Genomic DNA, 13,473 nt, shown 5'->3' on the forward strand with positions numbered 1-13,473 from the left:
CCACCCCATGGAGTCCTCCCCATTCGAAGAGCTCATCCTTGCCCTCACTACCGCCCAGCAGAACCAGCATCAAGTGCTGATCGCCCTCTGAAAGGAACAAGAGCAACGCTTCGAAGCCTTGATGCTGGCCCAGCAGGAAGATCGCCAGGCGTTCCGGCATCTGCTCGCGTCAGCAGGGGCGTCAACCATCACCGCAGCTGGCACCCTCACGCAGATGGGCCCGCAGGACAATCCAGAAGTGTTCCTCACCCTCTTCAAACAAGCAGCCGAGGCGTGGGGGTGGCCGCTGGAGCAGCGCACGGCACGCCTCCTCCCCCTCCTGACTGGTGAGGCGCAGCTCGCAGCGCAGCAGCTCCCTGCTGACAGCCGACTGGTGTATGCTGACCTGAAGAAAGCCATCCCGCAGCGGGTCGGCCGTTCCCCGGAATAACATCGCCAGCGCTTCCGGACACTGGCATTGGAGGTCGGCTGGCCGTTTGCATTTGGCCAGCAACTCCGGGACGCCTGCCGGCGGTGGCTGAGGGCGGAAGACCGCGACACCGACGAGATCATCGATCTGGTGGCACTGGAACAGTTCATCTCTCAACTTCCAGAAGGAACAGCGGAATGGGTCCAGTGTCATTGCCCGGCGTCGCTAGGACTAGCCATCGAGCTGGCGGAGGACCATCTGGAAGCGGCTCCGACGGCAAGCAGACAAGACGTCTCTCCTCGCTTCTCCCCCTCTGTCTCCCTTTCCCCTCCCCACCCTGATCCCCTACCATGGAGACGGCGGCCGGCTCCACCCCAGCCAGCCTGTCGTACCTGTGGTGTCCTCCCATTTCCCTCTTCTGTGTCTGTGTTGTCTCCTCCTCAGGTGAGTGACTCCCATAATGCTGGTGCAGAGCGAAAGCCTGGGCCGGTGTGCTGGGGTGGCGGGGAGTCGGAGCATCTCCAGAGTCGGTGCTCCGCTAGGGAGGTGGGAGCTGTGATCCGGATCCCCGACGCACCAGAGACTGCCCCCGATCGGGCCAGAACGTATCACATACCAGTAAGTGTTCAAGGGGATACATATCACACGTTGGTGGATTCTGGCTGTAATCAGACCTCAATTCACCAATGCCTGGTGCAAGGTGAGGCATTGGGGAGAGCACAAGCGGTGAAGGTGTTGTGTGCACGGGGATGTTCACAATTACCCTCTAGTGTCCGTCCATATTCTATTCCGGGGCCAAATGCATAGAATTAAAGCGGCAGTTAACCCTCATCTCACCCACTCCTTAATTTTGGGAACTGATTGGCCAGGGTTTAAAGAATTGATGGAGTACATAATGAGAGGTGAGTCCTGCATAAATACGTCACGGGAAGCTCCCGGTGTGGCATTGACTGGGGAAGCTGTCGCAGAGCCATTTACGTCAGCACCGTGTCGGAGTGATGCAAGGAGTGAGGAACACCCCCGCCCCTCCTCCCTCTCTCGGGGATTCCCTTGGGGATTTCCCGTTAGAGCAGTCGCGAGACAAGACTCTGCGGCATGTGTTTGACCAAGTGAGAGTAATCAATGGTCAAACTTTCCAGCCAAATGCGATGCCGGCCTTCCCTTATTTCGCTATTATTAAGGATAGGTTGTACCAAGTGATGCAGGACACTCAAACTGGAGAACAGATAACTCAATTGTTGATCCCAAAGAGCCGCAGGGAACTCGTATTCCATGCAGCTCACTTTAATCCCATGGCTGAACACTTAGGGCAAGATAAAACACTAGCCCAAATAATGGCCCGGTTCTATTGGCCAGGAATTCGCAGGGACGTCTGTCGGTGGCGTGCCGTGAATGCCAACTAGTTAATCCCGTGGCCACTCAAAGCGCCTTTGCGCCCTCTCCCTCTAATCAAGACCCCTTTTGAAAGAATTGGGATGGATCTCGTCAGGCCATTAGATCGGTCAGCACAGGGATATCGCTTTATTTTAGTTCTGGTGGACTAGGCAACACAATATCCGGAAGAAGTGCCTCTCCACAATATCTCAGCATGCAGTATTGCGGAAGTGCTCTTCCGCTTTATCTCCCGGGTCGGGATTCCGAAAGAAATCCTGACAGACCAAGGCACTTCGTTTATGTCACGCACACTGCGCGAACTGTATGGGTTACTGGAGATTAAGTCTATTCGCACCAGTGTCTATCACCCACAAACAGATGGCTTAGTGGAGCAATTTAACCAGACACTCAAGAACATAATTCGGAAATTTGTAAGTGAGGACACATGTAATTGGGATAAATGGCTCGGGCCCCTGTTATTTGCAGTACGAGAGGTCCTGCAAGCCTCCACGGGGTTTTCTCCATTCAAATTATTATATGGGCATAAGCCGCATGGCATTTTGGATGTGCTACGAGAAAGTTGGGAGGAGGAACCTTCACCTAGCAAGAATGAAATTCAATACGTTCTTGACCTGCGCGCAAAACTCCACACACTCTCACACTTAATCCAGGAGAATTTGCGGCAGGCACAAGAACGTCAAAGCCGTCTGTATGACAGGGGTACGCGCCTTAGAGAGTTCACGCCGGGAGACAAAAGTACTCGTATTATTGCCCATGTTGAGTTCTAAATTAATTGCCAAGTGGCAAGGACCCTTCGAGGTCACACGGCGAGTCAGGGACATCAACTATGAGGTGAGGCAAGTGGATAGGGGCGGGGCATTGCAAATCTACCACCTCAACCTTTTAAAATGCTGTAATGAGGGGGTCCCCGTGGCGTTGGCATCAATAGTTCCACAGAAGGCGGAGCTGGGGCCAGAAGTAAAAAAGGAACATCTTAAAACACTCCGGTCCCCTGTAGAGACCACCTCTCACCGACCCAACTCACAGAGGTGGCCAAGTTGCAGGAGGAATTTTCCGACGTGTTCTTGCCCCTACCCGGCCACACCCACCTCATAGAACACCACACTGAGACGCCCCTGGGGGTGGTGGTGCGTAGCCACCCTTACCACCTACCCAAACACAAAAAAAAGTGGTCTGAGATGGGCATAATCGAGGAGTCCCACAGTGACTGGAGCAGCCCAGTGGTCCTGGTTCCCAAGGCTGACCGGTCACAGTTCGGTTCTGTGTGGACTATAGAAAGGTCAACGCGGTGTCTAAATTTGACGCACACCCAATGCCTCACATTGATGAGTTGCTTGATTAAAAGCGAGCTGCGCCTAACCATTCAACACTGGATCTAACAAAGGGATATTGGCAGATCCCCTTGACCCCTCCATCCCGAAAGAAAACGGCCTTTTCCACACCGTTTGGATTACACCAATTTGTCATGCTCCCTTTTGGGTTATTTGGGACGCCCACTACATTCCAGCAGCTCATGGACAGGGTCCTCCGTCCTCACACTGCCTGCGCGGCCACATAGCTCGATGATATAATAATCTACAGCCATGATTGGCTGCGGCACCTAGAACATCTCAGGGCTGTTCTAAAGTCGCTGAGGCGTGCGGGCCTCACAGCTAACCCGAAAAAGTGTGCAATTGGGTGGGTGGAAATACGGTATCTGGGCTTCCACTTGGGTCATGGGCAGGTGCGTCCCCAAATTAACAAGATTGCAGCGATTGCGGCCTGCCCGAGGCCCAAGACCAAAAAGGGGGTGAGACAGTTCCTGGGGCTGGCTGGCTATTATCGTAGGTTTATACCTCATTATTCAGATGTCAACAGCCCTTTAACAGATCTCACTACAAAGGGGGCTCCAGATCTGGTCCAGTGGACGGAGCAGTGCCAATAGGCATTCTCTTAGGTAAAAGCTAACATTTTCTATGATCGGGCGACCTTATTACAGCTGAGAGAGCAGAGTCATTTAGGACTTTTCGACCAGAGCGCGCTGTAATCCTACCCTGAGCTAACATGCTATGCTGACTCGATGCTAGGCCAGCCCCTAACAGGGAGCTCTCCTGAGAACAACAAGCCGAAGCGGAGGCACGGCAGACGGGGAGGAGCTGACCGAAGGCTCTGGCGCTTGGTTAGCAATGGAAGGCTAACCCTCCCGGTTATATTGTTTGCAAACATTCAGTCTCTGGCAAATAAAATGGACAAACTCCATGCTCGGATTTCCATGCAGAAGGACATTCAGGATTGCTCCATACTGTGTTTCTGTGAAACCTGGCTGGGGGAGAGGGCACCCGATGAGGCAATAACACTAGATGACTACACGGGCTTCAGAGAGGACCGATGCGCTGTGGAAAGCAGCAAGACTCGCAGAGGAGGAACAGCCGCCCTCATCAAACAATCCTGGTGTACCGACTGTAAGATCATCTCAAAATCTTGTTCTGAAAATGTGGAATATCTGACTTTGAAGCTAAGACCATTTTATCTGCCCAGAGAACTGCAATGCATCATTGTGAGTATTGTGTATATCCCCCCCTCTGCCAAGGAGGAGGATGCACTGAAGGAGCTACACAACATGATCAATAAGCATGAAAACACGTATCCTGACGCTGCTGTCATTATTCTGGGAGATTTTAACCATTGCAATCTCCGGAAAAACATGCTTAAACTACAGCAGTTTGTGACTTTCCCCACCAGGGGAAATAAAACACTGGATCACTGCTACAGCAACATCAAAAACACCTTCTCAGCTGAACCAAAACCCCATTTTGGAAAGTCTGACCACCTAGCAATCCGGCTCAAACCAGTTTGTAACAAAAGGCTCAAGACAAAACCAGTCACACTCAGAACCGTTAACACCTGGACTGAAGGTGCACAGGCTAGCCTGCAGAGCTGCTTAGAGGCCACAGACTGGAGCACTTTCAAAGAGGCCACTAATGACATCCACGAATACACAGAGACTGTGAGCGACTACATCAGCTGGTGCACGTCCATATGTGCACCTCCCAGGACTGTGCGCATGTTCCCCGACCAAAAACCCTGGTTTAATGGGGACATAAAACAGAAAATCAGGAAGCGGCAGGAGGCCTTCAAGTCAGGAGATCAAGTGGAGTATAAGAGAGCCCGGTACGAGCTGCAGAAATCCATCAGAACAGCAAAAAGGGCTCACTCCCAAAAACTTGAAAGCTACTACCTCAACCACAACACACGCAGTATGTGGCAGGGAATCCAGTCTGTCACAAACTATAGGAGAACCACAGCAACCACAGACCCCCCCCGAGATGCCACCCTGCCAGACAGCCTTAACACCTTCTATGCCAGGCTGAATACAGAGACACCCTCAAAGCCCTCTGTGACCCTACGGACACTGCCTTTCAGGTGACACACACAGGTCCTGAAGGCTCTGAAGAAGGTGAACCCCCACAAGGCTGTGGGACCTGACGGAGTCCCTCCCAAAGTCCTGAAGGCCTGTGGGGAACAACTAGCTGGTGTGTATGCTGACATCTTCAACTTGTCATTATCCCAGGCTGTAGTCCCCCGTATTTTCAAATCTTCCACTATCATACCAGACCCCAAAAGATCAGACACATCCACCCTAAATGACTTCAGGCCAGTGGCATTCACATCAGTCACCATGAAGTGCCTAGAAAAACTAGTCCTCACGCACATCAACCACGCGGTCCCGGACACTGTAGACCACCTTCAGTTTGCCTACCACCCTAATCAGTCAGTGGACGACGCGGTAGCAATAGCCCTACACCACACACTGCAACACCTGGAAAGTAGCAGAACGTATGCCAGGATGCTCTTCCTGGACTACAGTTCTGCCTTCAATACCATCTGCCCAGGCAAGCTGATCAAGAAGCTTACAGACTTTGGTGTCCCAACTCCCACCTGCAACTGGATTCTGGACTTCCTGGCAGAAAGACCACAGGTGGTGAGAATGGGAGGACAGGTGTCCGCTGAGCTCACAGTCAGCACAGGATCCCCCCACAGGGCTGCCGCCTTAGCCCCAAACTCTTCACCCTGTACACCCATGACTGTGTCTCCACCCAGGACAACACCATCATCAAATATGCTGATGATACCACTATCCTGGGGCTCATCAAGGGGGGAGACGAGTCAGGGTACAGGACCCTGGTAAACAACATTCTTGTCTACGGAGAAGAGAACGACCTCATCCTCAACACAGGCAAGACCAAAGAAATAATACTGGACTTTAGGAAGAATCCTCCCCCTCTACAGCCTCTCATCATCAAAGGGACTGAGGTGGAGAGGGCCGACAGCTACAGATTCCTGGGACTGCAGGTTACATCTGACCTGAGCTGGACTCTTAACACCACAGCCACAGTGAAAAAAGCCCAGCAAAGGCTTTATTTCATCAGACTGCTCAGGAAAGCTGGTCTGAACCATCACCCTCTCACCCTGGCCTACAGAGGACTGATAGAGAGCATCCTCACCGCAGGCATCGCCGTCTGGTACGGTAACACCACACAGGCAGAGAGGAAGGCTCTGCAAAGAGTCATAAAGACTGCGGAGAGGATCATAGGGACAAAACTTCCTTCCATGGACTATGTATGTGCAGTGCTGTCAAAAAAGAGCAGAGAGAATCATCAGAGACTCACTCCACCCAGCTCACTCTCTGCTCAGACACAAACACTGCACATACAACCTGAGACACAGCAGATTGGACAGCATCATCACTCATAGAACGTGGTTCAACAGCTTCTTCCCTGCCACAGTCAGACTGATGGCAAAACAAAATTATTGAATAAGCGTAACAATAACCATTACTACATCACTTCACTTGTCATATGCAATGTGTGATATACTATTATCTGTGAAACAGGATTGTGTGTCATATACCCTTTGATAAATGTGTAATATTTTAACTGTGCAATATCCCCACATAACTTTCATTCCCCTCCCACAATGTGCAATATTTCCATATAACTTTCCCCTCTTTTAATAATCCAGGAACAGCACTCAGGACTACCCTTTTATTTTATTAATGTTATTTAACATTTGCTCTCTCCTTCTGTTTAATACTTGTATTTAAAATTTTGAGCATAACTTTTTTCCCCTCCCCCCCAACGTATAGTATTTCTATATTTTGTGTTTTTATTTTCTAATCTGTTGACAGAGAGCCCTACACAAAAATTCCAATGTGTCTGAACTGTTTATGCACAAATGGCAAATAAAAAAAAAACCTTGACCTTGAAAAGCTGCACTGTGTGGGGGGCCACTTTTGCACTCCCCTGACTTCTCTCTCCCCTTTATTTTACAGACTGGCGCATCGGACAGAGGGCTGGGGGCCATTTTGTACCAGAAGGTGAAGGGCGAGGAGCGCCCCGTGCTGTACATCAGCCATAAACTCTCGATGCATGAAAGCAAGTACAGCACCATCGAGAAAGAGTGCCTTGCCATCAAGTGGGCGCCCTCTGATACTACCTGCTGGGGCACCCTTTCGCTCTCTGTTTGGACCACACGCCCCTCCAGTGGCTCCACCGCATGAAGGATGCCAATGCGCGGATCACCCGTTGGTATCTCGCCCTCCAGCCACCTCCAAGTTCGAGGTGGTCTACAGGCCAGGGGAGCAGATGGTGGTGGCAGACTTCCTGTCCCGTCGGGGGGAGTCTGCTTCAGGCCAGAGTCGGGCGGTGAGGGTATGTGGCAATGGGGGCGTGGCCAAGCGGCAGTTTGTGAATGGAGGGTGGGGTCAGGGAAAGTAAGTGGCTAAGTCATTACACATGGTGTCATTAATGTGTGTGGGTGGGTGTGTTTCTTTGTCACAGGGATTGAGCATAAAAGGAGAGGGAGAGCAGAGAAAAGCAGCTCCCCGACCCCAACGCATGTGTGTGACAATGAATGAATGAAGCCAAACTAACCAAATAAAAAGTGTGTATTGCCCCTTTTCCACCAAAGCAGTTCCAGGGCTGGTTCGGGGCCAGTGCTTAGTTTGGAACCAGGTTTTCTGTTTCCACTGACAAAGAACTGGCTCTGGGGCCAGAAAAAACGGTTCCAGGCTAGCACCAACTCTTTGCTGGGCCAGAGGAAAGACCTGCTTATGTCGAGGGGGGGCGGAGTTGTTAAGACCGACAACAATAGCAAGACTGTGAAAGGTCGCCATTTTTAAGCGACGAGAAGCAGCAGCTGTACAAACGCGAAGTCATCCATTATTATTGTTGTTGTTGCTGCTTCTTCTTCTTCTTCTCCGTGTTGTTGTTGCTTCGATGTTCGCGCCAAGGTTTATGCAAACGCAGCAACGTAACTGACGTATACAGCGACGTAACTGACGTGGCTCCCCTTAGCACCCCAAGCTATGGAAAAGCAAACTGGTTCTCAGCTGGCTCGCAAGTTGAACGAGTTGTGAACCAGCACTGGCCCCGAACCAGCCCTGGAACTGATTTGGTGGAAAAGGGGTATATGTGAACATCAACTCTCGCCTGCCGTGCTTCTGTGCTCCACCCACATCAGGAACTGTTACAACTGTATTTTGTAAATGTAAATGAAGTCAGAATTTGATACCTGTAAACGCTTTCGAAAAAAAGTTAGCACAGAGGCAAAATAAGGTTAAAAAGTTTAAAGCATATTCAATTAACACCATTTTGGAAGATTCCACAATAAGCAGATTAATTGGTAACATGATTGGGGATAAAATGTGCAGCACCAAAGGCTCAGTCTTTACAAGCAAGGATGGGACGTGGCTTACTGCTTTGTACCAGAATTTGTGAGAGACTTGTTAGTCAATTCAAAAAGAACATTTCTCAATGCAAGATTTGAGGTCTTTCAGACTCTACAGTCTGTAATATTGTGAAAAGATTCAGGGAATTCAGAGACATCTCAGTGTGGAAAGGGCGAGGTCGGAAACCATTGTCGAATGTGCATGACCTTCAAGCCCTCAGGCAGCACTGCCTGAGAAACAGTCATGCTAATGTGACAAATATAGTCACATAGCCTGAAACTGTACTACACAAGGAGGAAGCCATTCATTAAAATTCTATACAGAAACGCTGCCGATTTCTCTGGACCCAAACTCATCTCAGATGGACCGAAAGACGGTGGAAACGTGTGCTGTGGTCAGATGAGTCCACATTTCAGCTTGCTTACGTGAAAACCAGGCATTGAGTTCTCAGTGCCAAAGGCGAACATGACCATCCGTTTTTTTTTTTTTTTTTATCAGAGAAAGGTGCAAAATCCAGCAGCTATGATGGTTTGGGGGATATCAGTGCCCATGGCATAGGGGAGCTGTGTGTGCGTATGAAAGTACCATTGCTGTGGAGGCATATATTGAGTTTTTAGAGAGACATATGTTGCCATCAAGGCAACGTGTCTTCCTGAGAAGTCCATCCTTATTTGAGTAGGACAATGCCAGGCCTCATTCTGCATGGGCTACAACAGTGTGGCTTCATAGACACAGAGTGCATGTGCTTGACTGGCCTGCTGTCAGTCCAGATCTGTCTCCTATTGAGAATGTATGGAGCATCATGAAGAGGAGAATCAGACAACGGTGACCACAGACTGTTGAGCAGCTGAAGTCTTGTATCAAGCAAGAATGGACAACAATTAGTATCCTCAGATCCCATACGATCTGAGAGTGTTATTAAAAGGAAAGGTGATGTAACACAATGGTAATAATGCCTCTGTCTCAATTTTTTTTTTTTTGAGTGTGTTGCAGGCCTCAAAGTCCAACTTTACTTATATTTACAAAATATAATTAAGTCGGTCAGTAAAACTATTAAATCTTTTCTTTGTACTTTTGTCAGTTAAATAAAGGTTCATGTGAATTAACAAATCACATTTTTCTTTTGATTGCATTTTGGAAAATATCCCACCTTTTCCGGAAATGGGGTTTGTACATCTTCCCCTCAAATAATATGAAAACTTTTTTTTAAAAAAAAGCTCGTACCATCCACTCCTGTAAGCTCACACACAGACTCTACATCTCTGGGATTTTTAATATCACCATTGGCGATGACTGGGATGTGAAGGCTGTCCTTAATGATCTTGATGGCATCGTAATGCACAGGTTGATGTCTCTCATCAGCTGTCCGCCCATGAACTGTGATCCACGACACCCCTGCTGCTTCCACCTTCTGACAAAGATCTACAGTCTTCCTCACATCCTTATGAATTCTGGAATTAAACTGAAAATCTAAGCAAAAGAAATACACAGATTATCTAATTATATGATTACTTTGAACAAAAATGCGTGATCAAAACGGGTACCTTATCTTAATGGACACTGCGTAATTGGGATTGTCTACTTGGTTCCTGACGTGTCTCACCATGTCCTTTACTATTTGTGGTTTGTTAATTAAGCATGCCCCATAGCCCTCTGCCATGGCCCACCTGAAAAAGCCACATGAACAAGCATGACACCAAACTCAGAGCAGGTACAATGATCATACACTTCACCATCTTCCCACAAACGCAATGAGACCTTCTCTACTCCGTCGTATCGTTTCTTCTGCCTTTGATAAAGTACTTTAATTTAAGATTATACCTCTGAGGACAGCCGCAGTTCAGATCCACGCCGTCTGAGAAAGGAGCAACCAAACAGGCAGCAGTTGCAAGTGTCTGAGCGTCGTTTGCTGCGAACTGGATGATCAGAGGTCGGTCAGCTAGGCCAAAAGAAGACATAAGGGTGAGTCATGAGAGTGAGTGATGCATTGTGGAGAAACTCAGAATGTTTTAAATCAGACTTACAGTTGTTCATGGTGAGTTCACTGTCTCTGGCTTTAGCAGAGCGAATGAAATCAGCTGCTACTATCATAGGAGTGAAACACAGGTCACAGTCATATTTCCGGACCAAGGACCTGAAGGCCAGCCTGATGGACAAAATCATATATACATGTCAATAATGTGGAAAAACAACCTTACAGATGGATTCAGACTGTATACATCCCTTAGTGCCTCGACTTACTTTGAATATCGGACCATTGGGGCACAAACTTTTACAACCCTGCCGTTTTCAAATAAGTCCATGCTGCTGCTGTTTACAGAATCGGTTTAATTCATTTCACAGTGAGAGGAAACTAAAACTCCGAGCTGACTGACGAACAGTGAATTATATCAAAATGCACATACAACTCTAATATCTGAGATAAAACCATGTAAAACTACCTAAAAACTTGTACAAATTATTATTCATTGTTTGCTTTAAATTTCTAAACACCGGCGAGTTGAATTACTCCTCCAGATTATGAAGGTGTTACAGTCAAGTGATCCGTGTGATCCCTGTACCTACGTCTTTTAGTTCCTATCTACGCTTCGTTCCCACTGAACTCCCGCCGTAGAGACACGTGAAGCCAGCTGGCCGCCATCTTACCACTCACATCGCGTTTATTTGGCTTATGTGTTTCACCGTAGTATCCGATCAAACTTCATCTCATCTCATCTCATCTCATTATCTCTAGCCGCTTTATCCTTCTACAGGATAAAGTCGCAGGCAAGCTGGAGCCTATCCCAGCTGACTATCGGCGAGAGGCGGGGTACACCCTGGACAAGTCGACAAGTCATCGCAGGGCTGGCACAGAGACAAACAACCATTCACACTCACATTCACACCTACGGTCAATTTAGAGCCACCAATTAGCCTAACCTGCATGTCTTTGGACTGTAGGAGAAACCGGAGCACCCGGAGGAAACCCACCTGGACACGGGGAGAACACGCAAACTCTACACAGAAAGGCCCTTGCCAGCCACGGGGCTCGAACCCGGAACCTTCTTGCTGTGAGGCAACAGTGCTAACCACTACACCACTCCTTTTCCAGTTCAGTCTCTGATCATTTTTTTAATGGCTTTTTTCTACTACCATAATTATTTTTATGGAGATTATTTCAGTTTTTCTCTTATACAGTGTACCTTTCTCTTCTCCCACCCACACGCATACACATATATATCTCATCTCATCATCTCTAGCCGCTTTATCCTGTTCTACAGGGTCGCAGGCAAGCTGGAGCCTATCCCAGCTGACTATCGGCGAAAGGCGGGGTACACTCTGGACAAGTCGACAAGTCATCGCAGGGCTGACACAGAGACAAACAACCATTCACACTCACATTCACACCTACGGTCAATTTAGAGCCACCAATTAGTCTAACCTGCATGTCTTTGGACTGCAGGAGAAACCGGAGCACCCGGAGGAAACCCACGCATACACAGGGAGAACATGCAAACTCCACACAGAAAGGCCCTCGCCGGCCGCTAGGCTCGAACCCGGACCATTTTGCTGTGAGGCAACAGTGCTAACCACTACACCACCATGCCGCCCCTTTTCCAGTTCAGTCTCTGATCATTTTTTTAATGGCTTTTTTCTACTACTATAATTATTTTTATGGAGATTATTTCAGTTTTTCTCTTATACAGTGTACCTTTCTCTTCTCCCACCCACACACATACACATATATATCTCATCTCATCATCTCTAGCTGCTTTATCCTGTTCTACAGGGTCGCAGGCAAGCTGGAGCCTATCCCAGCTGACTACAGGCAAAAGGCCTGACACAGTCATTGCAGGAAAACTACGCAGACACAGGGAGAACATCCAAACCATTGCAGGAAACCCACGCAGACACGGGGAGAACATGCAAACTCCACACAGAAAGGCCCTCGCCGGCCACAGGGCTCAAACCCGGACCTTCTTGCTGTGAGGCGACAGCGCTAACCACTACCAACATAAATAACTTGTCCAATTTTATGTAGCTTCCAATAGTCTAAAATTTAGACTCTAAATGACAGTGCCGTTCCGCGATGGAAGTGGTAAGATGGCGGCCAGCTGGCTTCACTCTGACGAGCCTGTGAGCTCTCCAGATTTTATATGGAGCGCAGTGTTCGTTCTTTTTCTTTGGCTTGGCTCGGATTAATTAATTAAACCACAGGATCAAGTAAAACTCATCTCATTATCTCTAGCCTCTTTATCCTTCTACAGGGTCGCAGGCAAGCTGGAGCCTATCCCAGCTGACTACGGGCGAGAGGCGGGGTACACCCTGGACAAGTCGCCAGGTCATCACAGGGCTGACACATAGACACAGACAACCATTCACACTCACATTCACACCTACGGTCAATTTAGAGTCACCAGTTAACCTAACCTGCATGTCTTTGGACTGTGGGGGAAACCAGAGCACCCGGAGGAAACCCACGCGGACACGGGGAGAACATGCAAACTCCACACAGAAAGGCCCTCGCCGGCCCCGGGGCTCGAACCCAGGACCTTCTTGCTGTGAGGCGACAGCGCTAACCACTACACCACCGTGCCGCCCTCAAGTAAAACTATTGTATTGTATATAGGAGAATATAGGGATATTTTAAGGGAAATTTAGGGACGGGCGTTTTTTCTTCACGACTTTAAACTGATATCTGTAGATGATTACACTTTCTTGGACTTCACAGATTCCATGCAGTAGTTTCCCCAGGATTAATAGTAGACTATAAAAGATGAGGGAAATGATTGTTAGAGAGTTCCCAACATCAGTGCAGTCTAGGAGAACAGTGTGTGTAATAGAGAAATAAAGATTACATGGTTAACTATATAAAATTTTATTTGAAGTAGTTTTAAAAAATACATATAATAATAATAATAATAATAATAATAACTAGATTGCATTTCCTCTGCAGAAAATGCTGGAGTGTGCTTGCTGA

At 48.4% G+C, this 13,473-nt stretch overlaps 1 protein-coding gene across 2 annotated transcripts in view; it reads right to left on the reverse strand.

Annotated features, from left to right (window-relative positions):
- dus4l (dihydrouridine synthase 4-like (S. cerevisiae)) overlaps window positions 1-11,074 on the reverse strand; it is a 33,817-nt gene extending 22,743 nt beyond the window's left edge. Inside the window, exons 1-5 of one of the 2 annotated variants that reach the window (XM_060903862.1) lie at window positions 10,755-11,059; window positions 10,538-10,659; window positions 10,335-10,452; window positions 10,058-10,180; window positions 9,738-9,964 (exon numbers count right to left, since the gene is read on the reverse strand). In XM_060903862.1, the coding sequence (XP_060759845.1) occupies window positions 9,738-9,964; window positions 10,058-10,180; window positions 10,335-10,452; window positions 10,538-10,659; window positions 10,755-10,816 (652 nt within the window). In that variant the 5' untranslated portion in view covers window positions 10,817-11,059. Of the gene's footprint in view, window positions 1-9,737; window positions 9,965-10,057; window positions 10,181-10,334; window positions 10,453-10,537; window positions 10,660-10,754 lie in introns of both variants that reach the window. The other variant, XM_060903861.1, reaches the window with a different exon arrangement.
- Window positions 11,075-13,473: the final 2,399 nt, after the last annotated feature.

Source organism: Neoarius graeffei, chromosome 21 (genome assembly GCF_027579695.1).
Source record: "Neoarius graeffei isolate fNeoGra1 chromosome 21, fNeoGra1.pri, whole genome shotgun sequence".
Classification (NCBI taxonomy): domain Eukaryota; kingdom Metazoa; phylum Chordata; class Actinopteri; order Siluriformes; family Ariidae; genus Neoarius; species Neoarius graeffei.